We start from the raw sequence: 12,116 nt of genomic DNA, 5'->3' as shown, positions 1-12,116 counted from the left end.
TTCGCTTCATATTGTACATGCCTATTTTTACGGTCATTTGAGTGAAGCACATATTTAAAAACTTCACATGTGAATTAGGCCTTTCCATTTCCAAAATACAACACTGCATTGCATTTCAAGAGGCAGATGAAGCAGCCCCTTTGCAGAGATCCATCTACTTCTCTGAAACATGACTCTTCTGTTTCTTGAAATATGCATTTTGACAATTTAGAGAAAATCTCCCTACTTTGCTGTCAGTAAGCTTAAATTGCATATCTTCTGCAACAAATGGAGTTATGAGATTCATAGCTGACTGCCAGAATTATTTTCTTTATTTTTTAAAAAGCAGTTCTAGGTAGGCTTATGGCAAACTGAAAAGTAAATAATGTCTGTATCATCTTACAAACTGGTGGCATGATCAAGAAAATTTTAATGGGATCATCAAAGGAATATTTTAAGATCTGCTGATATGCTATGAAATACTTCTAATGCATCAGAGTGGATAATGACAGAATTCATTTGGTCCTTTTAAGGTAGATTTTTGCCAAGAAAACTGCAGGAATTTGGGAAGTAATCACCAGGGAAGGGAGGGAGGGAGGGAGGAAGAAGGAAGATTGGTTAGGAAATCAGAATTTAATATTCAATTTGAAGGTAAGAGAAGTTAGGGTTGTACAAACAAATACATAAATAAATAGGATTGCGCTTTAAATATATGGTTATGAAGAAAAAGAAGAGTGAATCCAAACTAACACACACACACACACACACACACACACACACACACACACACACATATATATATATATATATATATATATATATATAAATTTCTCATACTGTATATTAATAGGACATATTTTTAAATTGATTTTGGCAAAAAAAATTGTAAGTGCATTTAAGAATAGATATAAATGAATTTACTTTTAAGGTATTGGTGAGCCAGTTTGGGTATAGCAAATAAAAGTACCAGACTAGAAAACAGAAGGCCTTGAGTTCTAGCGTTGTCTTAGGTACAAAGCCAATTAGCTGACCTCGGGCCAGTCCCTCTCTCAGACCTAGGAAGAAATGAAAAACCACTTCCAAAACATGGCTACCAAGAAAACAGCAATAACTTGTCTGTGAAGTTACCAGGAACCAAGATTGATTTAAGTATGTTCATAAGCAGATTTATAGTGCCTATTTATTTAGTCATAGCAGCACCTGCCCAGACTTTGTCTGGATTTTGAAACTAAGAAGAGTTATTTAGCACTTGAATAGATTACTAAGGAATTCCAGGACTGCTGAAAAGAGAATAACAGAGTTGGAAGGGACCTTGGAGGTCTTCCTCTCCAATGACCATCTAGAAACCCTATACTATTTCAGACAAATGTTTGTTTGTCAAGCTCTTCTTAAAAATCTCCAGTGTTGGAGCATACACGGTTTCTGGAGGCAACTCCATCACGTGATTAATTGTTCTAACTGTCAGGAAATTTCTCCGTAGTTCTAGGTTGCTTCTCTGCTTGATTAGTTTTCATCAGTTGCTTCTTATCTTGCCATCAGGTGCTTTGGAGAGTAGATTGACCCTCTCATATTTGTGGCACTCCCTCAAATATTGGAACATTGCTATCATGTCATTACTAGTCCTTCTTTTCAAGTATCTGGGAAGAAGGCATAATTGCCATGCCCCTTGCTAAGAAAACTGCATGGATAGAGGAGACTCAATCTCAGAGTATACATTTCAACTTTTTCAAAGAATATTCTATATAAAATCATTAAATATATGGAAAATTGTTTATGGAAGTATAACTGAAATATTTCATTGAGCCTCTTGATCCCAGAAGCATAGGCTTAAGTGTACCATATTTTAAAATTTCTTTATACGTATTTTATATAATACTATTTTATATTCTCTGAATACCTCTTTGCATTGGATTGATAATGAAACATCACATTTACAAGTTTAGCACCTAAAACCGTGGTGGCGAACCTATGGCATGCGTGCTACAGGTGGCACGCAGAGCGCTCTCTGTGGGCACGCACGTCGTCGCCCCAGTCCTAGGTCTTCAGCTGAGTTTTATAAAAACTTTTCGCATCAGGCCTCCGCTGTTGTGTGCAAAAAAAAAGGTTCAATCAATCAATTTCAACTTCTTGCGGGGAAAAAAAGATCTCGCAAAGTTGGAATTGATTGAATGAACTTTTTAGTCCCACCCAGTCTGCCGTTACCAGCACAGCCACACCCACCCAATGGGCCACACCCACCCAATTGGCCATGCCCACCCGGCACCCGATGATACATAAGTGGGTTTTGGGTTGCAGTTTGGGCACTCGGTCTCTAAAAGTTTTGCCATCACTGACCTAAAATATGCATTCCTGTACATAAATACTCAGAAGTAAGTCCTATTAGAATCACTGGGGTTAATCTGTTGTTAAGTCAGTAAACAAATTAAGTCTAAAAGTCTCATAACTGAGTTCACAGCCTAATTATAGACAATAAGTTTTTAATATAAAAATCTTAACATTTAAGTTAAACAAAAGATAATAATTAGAAACATACTGGATTGTTTGCTGGAGATTATTCATTTTTATATGACAAGTTTATGAAAAGTGCTGTGTAACAATTATATAGTATTAACACTGATTGGTAGCAAGATTATTATATTGTATTATAAATTATTATAATACTTGACAAATATTCAGGTCACAGTCCCAAAGTTACTTGATATCATCATGGAGTGTGTGGCAGTTTGATACAACAGAACACCACCTTTTACATTGGACTCCCATTAAACTGGTTTACTTCTGAGCAGATCTGCATAGGATTGTGCTGCAAGCTGTCCTCCTCCCCCACCCCACCAGTTTATACTATAGGGATACTTCCTGAAGTGCTAAATGTGCAGAATTAGCCTGTGCAAATTAGATAAAAAAGGCAATCTAATCAGTTTTATCCATAACTACCAATGTTATGTCACTGCTCCACCACTGGGATGAAGTTTGCATACAGCTGTAATTATAAATTGAATGAAACAAATGGCACGCAGGATGAAAATTGTAGAAAAGAACAAACTTAAGAGTGTTGAAGAAAGCTATTTCTTTAGTAATTGACAACAATATACAGCTAGAAAAACTGAAATCTTTTTCCCTACTGTTGTAACTGTGATGCTGCCCCAACATGATTCAGCATTTAACTTGTACCAGACTTCTGCTCCTGAGTATCTACATCATAAATTCTATCTTTTCATTTCTTAATCAATTTATATTCTTAATATTAGAAATAATACAGCAACAGGATTGTGTTTTTTTTTAATTTCATATTTTGTTTTCATGGAATGCAATTGTTTTATTATTTTCTGTCTCTTGCTTTGCATACAGAAATCTGCCCATTGATTTTATATTCATATTACTCTATTAAATGGGACAATCCTCCTGGTTCTAGAGGGGGGGAATATGCCTGTAAGATATTACATAATATTAACAATTGCATAATATTGAATCAATAACAGAAAATGAGACAATTGTGCTGTAGTTGTATTTTCATCTAAGTACAACAACAATAGAGCTAAGCTTTGAAGGAGCCCTATTTCCTATTTCTAGATAGCCAAGGAATGGAAAGATTAGGCAAATATATTCCTTGGAAGGAACAGCAGAATTTCTCTTACATCTTCCTTTTATTGGAAAAAAAACATTCTTCACCATATACTCAGAATTGGCTCATAGTTAGCAGATAAGTGAGAAGCACCAAAGCTGATGGATGAAGAAAAGCAGCATGAAATCATAGCACACCAAGCACACCAAGGATATGCTGAAGTAATTCAGTGCCTCTTTTTTCTTTCTCTATAAAAATTATGATTTATGTAGGACTTCATTCACATGAACATTAACAACAAGGACTATTTTGCTTTGGTGATAGTAGATCACACACCTCTTACACTTGCTCTATTTTTTTAAACATCTTTCTCTGGGTTGTACAGATATGGGTTAGGTAGCATTTGGCTTCACTCCTGAAGAGTCTACGATCAGTATCCCCTGGGATTTCTTGATCCTTTTATTTTGGCCAAGAGAATCCATCATTAGAAGGTCATTTAGTTTGTGTTTAATATCAGTCAGCATAAATTATAAATCCAGAAAATGTGCTGTATTTGTTGTTGTTTCCTCCATGTGCTTTTCCACCATCTAATTTTATATAGACTTCATCTCCTGGTTCCAAATGTAGGACCACGCTATTGCTGGCATAATCATAGTTTTGATCTGCGTCTTGTGCAATGGCACTAGCTCGCACCTAAATAAAATACAGAAAAAAGACTGTTCACAATTTTAGTACTTGTCAACACTCAGTTATGAAACTGTATGTTCACTTACAAGTTCCAACTTATATTTTTGGTATTTTTTCCCTTTACCACTGCAATCAACATTTCACAAAAGAGCCAGTTTTAGCTTAGTAACACCTAGTACAACTATCAACAAATAGCTTGTTGTCTGAATATTGCAGATTCCATCCTTAAGCAAAAGTAATTAACACTACTGAAATCCTTTCAGACTACTAACTTAACATGTCACTTGCTTAGGTTTCATATTCATACACTATTTTCTTCCAAGTTTGTGCTAGCCAGTATGAAAGTTACTCTGTTTAGTTTCATATGACTTGCTGAGAATCATGAGTTGTAATGAGCTGGATTCAAAATAATTACTCCAAATCTCTAACCAGCTACTTCAGTGAACTGCCAACTTTAACCTCCTTTCCCAACCTGACATTCTTTAAATATATTTGGGCTTGCAAACTCAACACTTTTACAAGTTTCATTGGATTTTTCATGGAACTACAACATTATTTATAATATATGGCTTTTGTAATAATGGGAAATTTTCAAAGATAGATTCTGATATCATGGAAAATTATAATCCAAAAGACAACTTTATTTCACTAAGTTACAATAATATAATCCCATTGATGATCCTAAACTAGAGGTATATCAATATGCTATTGTGTATGATTCTTATCAGTTCTATATCAGAATCAGGCCTTGTTGATAAAGCAAAGGATGCAAGATTATAGAAGTGTGAAAGCAATCAGCATTTAATTCATTGATGCTTTTAGATCTGGGTCAATAAACTTTTAATGCTCTTCAATAAAAAAGATCAAATTGAAATATGGATCATATGAAAAAGCAATGTGATGAAAACACAACATAACTATCACTATTTTAATATTAATAAGATTTTCATGAAATATTGAAATAAATATTGCATAGTCTTGAGATTCTAATCATTATTTAAGCTTCAGGCTCAAGATTTGTTTTAAAATATAAGTCATATTGGTTTAACTATATTTAACAAATAGGCTATTTAAAACTGCTAGCACCCCTCAGTTCTGCATATAACCGAACAAGAATTGCATCAGTTCATTTATGTCCTTTAGATCCACAAATATTTAATCTTTGATGTATATTTTTGCAGTATACTTATAGTTTTATCTTATTCTTTAATAGATCTATGATTTAATGATTTTGGATGTCTGAACTAAAAAATAGTTCAAGACTTCTCTTCTAGATATTTTTGGAATTAGGAGAAGTAGAATAAGTCAAAAAATGTCTATGCGTGCCTTTAAAAAGTATAAATGATAGGTTTTCAGATTAAATGTTTATATGTAGCCCCATGTTAGTACAGAAATTTTAACAATGGATAAGACTTTCCACCATGCAAGATCACACAGCAGATTAGAAAGCTTAGAAATCACAAAAGCAGAAAAATCCTCTTCTCCTGCATTGTATAGAAAGCTTCAAGGCTTATGAGATTTGTAATTACCTCGAACATGTTCCAGTTTAAGCTGCCATAATGTAGAGTAATATCCCAAGCAGTCCTTATTCATTACTTTAGAAATAATTTACTATTTATTAAAGTGATCTGTCTTGACCACTCTTTAATCAATAAATATCAAATGGGATATTTCCTAAAAATGAAGAAGCTGGGAATGGCTGAGGACCTTAGTTCAATGTCTCAAATATACATTCTTTGGAACTAAGCTCTTTCTGAGATAATAATTCTAAATAACAAAGAGGAAGTTAATACCTTTTGGTGTATGTGAATGATTATTGCAACATAAGGTGAAATAGTTAGTGCTTGCACTTCATTAGGTTTAAGTATTAAAATTATATTCAAATTCCATGTGTTTTATTTAAATATTGTTGAAACTGCTTGATATTAGAGCTAATATTGCTTCTATCAAATGATATAAATTCTATTTTTAGCATTAAATACTATATGGTTTATACATTATGAGAAAACGGACAGATGCCTTAGAAATGCATAGTATTACTTACTATAAACTACCAGAGAATATAAACTATAAGAGAACTCAAAAAACAGTTTGATCAATGCAATAGCTTTGTATTTTAGCTACTGGGCTTTGCATCTGCATTAACCTAAATCCCATACTAAGTGTACTAACTTTATAGCTTTTTTTCTGTGTGTTTTGTTGCTGTGGGTAGATAGCATAATCTCTTTTTAAAACCTGTAAGGGCAGCCTCAGAAGAATATTCCAGGCTGTATTGCTGTATGTTAAAGGCATCTCCAAATTAAAACTACGTTGTGTACATTACATAAGTTTCAAGACTGCTTACCTCATTGGCCTATAAAGGTATACAGGGACAGTCAAACTGCAAACAAACTAATTATGTAGTAGTCTCAGCAGTTCTATATTTATGTTAACTATTAAAGAAAGCAATATACTATATGGGAATCCTTTAAATATTCAATATGTTTCTCTTAAATATTTTTCTCCCTTACAAGTCACATGTATTTCAGCACTGATATTTTTCTCATTGCTATGCAATCTATAACACTTTGCCCTATTTTTAAAAGATAATTTGTCCACCCAATAATTTGTATAGAAAATTCAATTCTCACAGTTCATTAGCTATCAATGCTATAAGATCAAATCATTGCCCTTAGAATATCAGTGGATTACAGCTAGTCACCAATATTAAAAATGGCTTAAGGATTGCTTATGCCTGCATAAATATGAACTGAATTCAGTACTAGCTTGATCAATATTTGCCTGTTTGTTTGGTGACTAAATTAATTTATAAATGTCTGGAGCTATGGACTTAGTCTACCTTCAAGCTAATATGAACAATTGTTTTCATACATGCCATGCACTGGATTTTGTTCTATTTTTATTCAGTCAAATTTTAAAGACAAAAAGGTTTTCCTTGTAAACTGATGTAAATGTGAGAAATGTTATAATTAATTAATGTTCATCAACATATAGTATTATGAGTGAGACTCTTCTTTATTTGATTATTGCTTATACTTCCATATTTTTATTTTTCATATACTAGTCAGAAGCTATAAACACAAGGTTAAAAGCCATGTATGATTAATTTATCATCCTCTGATGACCCCATCTGTAATACTGCAGTCAATCCAAAGTTGAGGTGATTAAAAAATGTTCCTCTGGTTGCAGCACATTGGTATTCTGCAAAAAAAAAAAACCTTCAGTAATTTCAGATTTCATTATTCTTTTTTTCAGGAAAAGAATATCTTCCAATTCCCATATTTGAGTTTTTACAAGATATTGGTCAAGTGCAGGAAAACCATGCTCGCTTCTAGCTATAATTTTAGCACAACTACATAAACCAAAAACCAGAATTATTTTTGGTTTCTCTTAATCTCTTAATCTAATGAGAGAGAAAATAGCCATTTATGTTTTCAGTACAACAGTCGACACATAGTTTGCACACACAATGCTTACCTGTACTCTTAAGTGTAAATCGCGGTAGTATTTCCTAGTAATGATTGTGAAATCAATGTATTCAGTAGAATTAAGACTCTTCTTAGAAGTTGGCATTATGTCATCAAATTATAACGTTACCTTGATTTTCACTGAATTATTTGGACATTCCCTTTGCAAGGTTCATTTTCATCCATAAACCACTGAATGTTGTGGGAACAAATCTATCTAGGCATGAGTACTATTTTTTCCTTAGCCATAAAATTATCAATCATGCTTACACAGACATTAATGAATACAAGCAATTAGCATATAGATGACATCCATAGTTAATATCCATTCATTATTGTCCATGCAAGTAAGATATAAAACTAACACTATTGTAGAATTAAAATTTATGATTGCTAGATTGTTCCATTTTATAAACTTTAATGATCTTTAATATCAGTAGGGGAGGATTTCTGCTTTGACTTTTTGCAAAAAATTTGGGAAAAGCAGACAATTATACCTTCTCTTTAGAGTCCAGAACATGGGAACAAAACCTGTTATCTGACAAAACCTTAAGGCCAAAAGATTCACTAAATCAAGTGAAGATTGTCAGTTTAAAATAAATGGGCCTAAGTTTAATTATATTTTAGCATTGATTTCACTGTCTATTCCAAGTCTTGTATAATTAGTAAATTAGAACTAAATTCACAGATGCCAATTCCCAGTGCACTTATTTCATTTATTCATTCATTTCATTTATTATATTTGTATACCACCCTTCTCCCGATGGGATCTATGACTGAATAAGCATGTACAGATATTGCATTATGGGACCCTAAAGTGTTAGATTAATTTTGTGCTTATAACACCGGGAATAATTCTCCCACCTTTCCAAGCTTCTCCAGAATTTCATTTCATTTCATTTTTCTCTTTTCCATTTCTTTCGCGCTTGGTGTCCTTCAACCTAAAGCTCTCCCAAAAGCGCGCCGAAGCGGTGACGCAGGAAAAACATCACCACCCTACACCACCACACTGGTCGCTTCCTCGCCCATTTTCTTCGTGTCCGCTATCCTAAGAAAGAGCCCGTAGATTTGCCGGAGACCCCTACGAAAACGCTGTGGTGTTCATGGAGTGAATCCTGGGCGCACTAAAGAGACAGTCCTGTCAGAAATTGGACTTCGAAGGAGAGGTTTGCACGGCTGCCGCCGGGTTCAACAATCGTCTCAAACAGTCATCCCCCTCCCCGCGGTAAATGATAAAGGCCTACGGGAGCATTTGGAATAATAAAGGGCTCTTTGATTCCAGTCTGGGCCGCCGTGCCAGGAGGCCCTTGGGAAAACCCCGCGCTCTAGTAAGGCGCGGTTGAAAGAAGCCGCTCAGCCCGCCAAACGTGGCCTTTTACCTCTCGCTAGCTGGGCCGCTTGCTACCGTCTCTCCTCCAAAGCCTTCTCTGATGAGCCGGGGCTTTTAGCCAACCTTTGCCCGCGCCTCGTGCATACTTGGGGAATAGACGGCTCATCGGGAAACCGGCTTTCATTTCGGAAGAGGAGGACGCTCCCTAAAAGGCCCAGTTTAACCAGGCGCTCCTGGTTTCCTTCTTCCTCCACAGCGTTGTCTAGTACTGCAGCAACTTCTCCGCTTTTTCCTCGATACGGTGACGCTTCTGAAGTTACAGCCCCGCACCTACGCCATTAAGGTTTCTTTTATTTCTCGCCGCCTTCCTGCAAGGTGGATCGCCCATTGGCCCTCTCAACCCACACGCCCGGGAGTATTGGAAGAATGATTCCCTCTCCACTGGCTCGCTCCAGATTGCCCCTTTCTTTCACGCGCCAGCAAATGCTCTCAGGAGGGGCCCAACGCCATGTCCGCCTTATAACTAACTACTTTTCCTGTAACCCTCCCATCTCGCAATAACTCTCTTGAGATTTTCTCTTCCCGCCTGCCCGTCTCAGAAAACAATTTAAACTGCGCACAGTTTAAATCATTGATCCCAAGATTTGTTACATCCCCTTCCACGCCAGGAGTCCAAAGAATAAGGCGGATGCCGAAAAGAGTGAGGAACTGTTTCTTGGCCCACCTGCTATGGGCGTAATGCCAGGTGATTCACGGAAGAACAAGGTGGAGTCCCTCAATTGTTGCCCTCCGGATGCTACACCCCCGTAATGCCTGGCATGGGCAACGGACACCCTGCTTTGGAAACGGGACATAGTATGTGATACAGTTGCCTACCATTTTCACTCTTGGAGATATCGAAGACAGCTGGAAGGTATTAGATTGGGGGAAGCTCAAATCGTTGGAAACTTTCCTTCGCTATTCACTCACATCCAGTGAAGCCCGATTAAAGTCCCCGACCTATTCCTGTGTACCCAGTGTACACCTATCCCCGTGTACACGAACGATAGCTGCGCAGTGTTCTCACAAATCGTTAACACCCAGCTACCCAAATAAGAGTTTGTGAAACTAACCATTTCTCATGTTAAAAAAAGCTCTGTGTGTGTGTGTGTGTGTGTGTTTCCAAAAGAATGTATCCATACCTCCAAGATAGCCAGCAGTCAAAAATCAACAAACTTCAAACATTCGCTGCCTTCAAAGGCTGCCTTCTTGATAAGATTCTGCTGTTTCGAACCCAGCAATCAAAAGCAGCAGCAGAGAGAATTGAGGTAAACGAGGGGCCACAACTGAATTACTGTTTATTAACATTTTCACTGAAGCACTGAGCTGCTGTCTAGGCCTGCCCTCATAGTCTTACTAAGTAAGTACACCAGGCTTGGATTTAGGGTGCACCATCTCCAAGTCTCTCCTTGCTACTCTAAATTCTTACCAAGGTGCTGCCTTTAGGATGCCCACAGTGCCAGGCGGCAATCCTCTCCTGGATTACCTTGTTTCCCCAGGGCCCAGAGCTCTGTTAGCAGAAGTCTGTTAGCAATCCTCTCCCAGGATTTTCTCTCTAAGGGTGCAAAAAACCCCAAAGGCTGCAGTCTTTCTGTGCCTACAGAAAGGAAGCTTTTTTTTTGCTCCTACTAGATCTTCAATTTCCTAAGCTATTTTTATTTTTCTGGAGGATCTCCTAACACAGGCCGAACTATGTGTGTCCATTGAGAGTTTTTCCTCCCTTATTTTTTTTTCTGTCTGCTTTCTCTTGCCAAATTCGGCCAGAGGCGGCTCTTGGCGAGGCGGAAATGCAACCTGCATAAGTCCAACCAATGCATCTATACTCGGCGCGGGCATGCGACAGTTGAATTTTGCCTCTCCAGGAAGAGCCTTTGGCCGTGAAAAATTAGACTCGCCCCCTCCCCGCTCCTCCGGGGCTCATTTCTGCGCCCTGGAGCTTTCCCCGGTCCCACCTGGTTATTCTTGCAGAGGTCGGCCCACATGCTGGTGCCGTCGCCGCCCCGCATGAGCACGTGGTAGGTGAAGAAGTAGATGCCCGGGATGGAGCAGGTGAACTTGCCGGTTGTCGGATCGTAATGGTTTCCCAGGTTGGTGACGACGTCGTCGAACTTCAAGACCTCGTAACCCTCGTGCTGGCGCTTCAGCCCCGCGTAGAAGGCGATCTTGGGCACCGTGCTGTAAGTGGCAGCGCTGATCGCCCCGGCCGCGTTCAGGCCAGGTGCTCCCGGCGGGCCAGGTAGACCTTGGCGCCCGGGCTCGCCTTTATCTCCCGGCGGACCCACCGGCCCCGGCGGACCTGGTTCTCCTGGGGGCCCCCGAGGCCCGGCTTTACCCGGCCGTCCGGCCTCGCCCTTGGGGCCTTGGATGAAGGTGGGCAGCGATTGCATGAGGCCGCGATCGGGCGTGGCCGCCGTGCTGGGCGCCTTGGTTCCACCGTAGGGGTCGCATACCATGCGGCAGGTGCCCAGCATTTCGTAGTGCGCCGATGTGCCTGCCGAACTCACCAACACCGGGATGAGGATGACCAGCAGTAGCACCATGACCACCCCTAGCGCACCGGCCGCGATCAGCCGGCGCCTGCTGCCCACCAGGCGGCTCAGCGCAGGGCGATCCTCTTGCCTGCTTTTGGACAAAATCTTGATGGTGGGTCGGGAACCTCTTCCAGCCGAAATCACCGCGGGGTAGCCTCCCCGCGTCCGTGGGGCCTTGTCGCCCTCTTCCTCCCGTCGACCGGGAGGGGCACGGGGGCAGATCTCCTTCGCCAGATCCCGAAGCTCCGGGAGCCTTGCTCCGCGCTGCTCTTCGTGGATGGCTCGGCTTCCCGTCTGGGGCACCTGTGGCTGCCGCTGCTGTTAGGCTGAGAAGAGTCGCTCACACTTTTATGCTGTGGCTGGCGATCGACTTTTTTTCTCCCGTCTAAGCCAGCTCGAATCAACTTCTCTTCTGCTCCTCCCGGTCGCCTCTTTTGAGGTCTTCTCGCGGGTCGTCCCCCCCCTTTTTTTCTTCTTCTTCTTCCCTCCCTTCTTTTATTTTTTTTCTTTCTTTCATTCAT

The 12,116-nt window shown here is 39.3% G+C and overlaps 1 protein-coding gene across 1 annotated transcript; it reads right to left on the bottom strand.

Annotated features, from left to right (window-relative positions):
• Nucleotides 1–4,054: 4,054 nt before the first annotated feature.
• C1QL3 (complement C1q like 3) lies at nucleotides 4,055–11,909 on the bottom strand (the record flags this gene model as incomplete). The annotated part of the gene is made up of 2 exons (XM_083376502.1): nucleotides 11,017–11,909; nucleotides 4,055–4,234 (listed from the first exon to the last, which is right to left on the bottom strand). The coding sequence occupies exons 1-2, from the start codon at nucleotides 11,602–11,604 to the stop codon at nucleotides 4,055–4,057; spliced, it is 768 nt and encodes a 255-aa protein (XP_083232628.1). The 5' UTR covers nucleotides 11,605–11,909.
• Between the last annotated feature and the right edge of the window lie 207 nt (nucleotides 11,910–12,116).

This window comes from Vipera ursinii, assembly GCF_947247035.1.
Source record: "Vipera ursinii genome assembly, chromosome: Z".
NCBI lineage: Eukaryota > Metazoa > Chordata > Lepidosauria > Squamata > Viperidae > Vipera > Vipera ursinii.
Note: the sequence above shows the minus strand (reverse complement) of the source record. Positions and strands in the feature narration are given on the sequence as shown.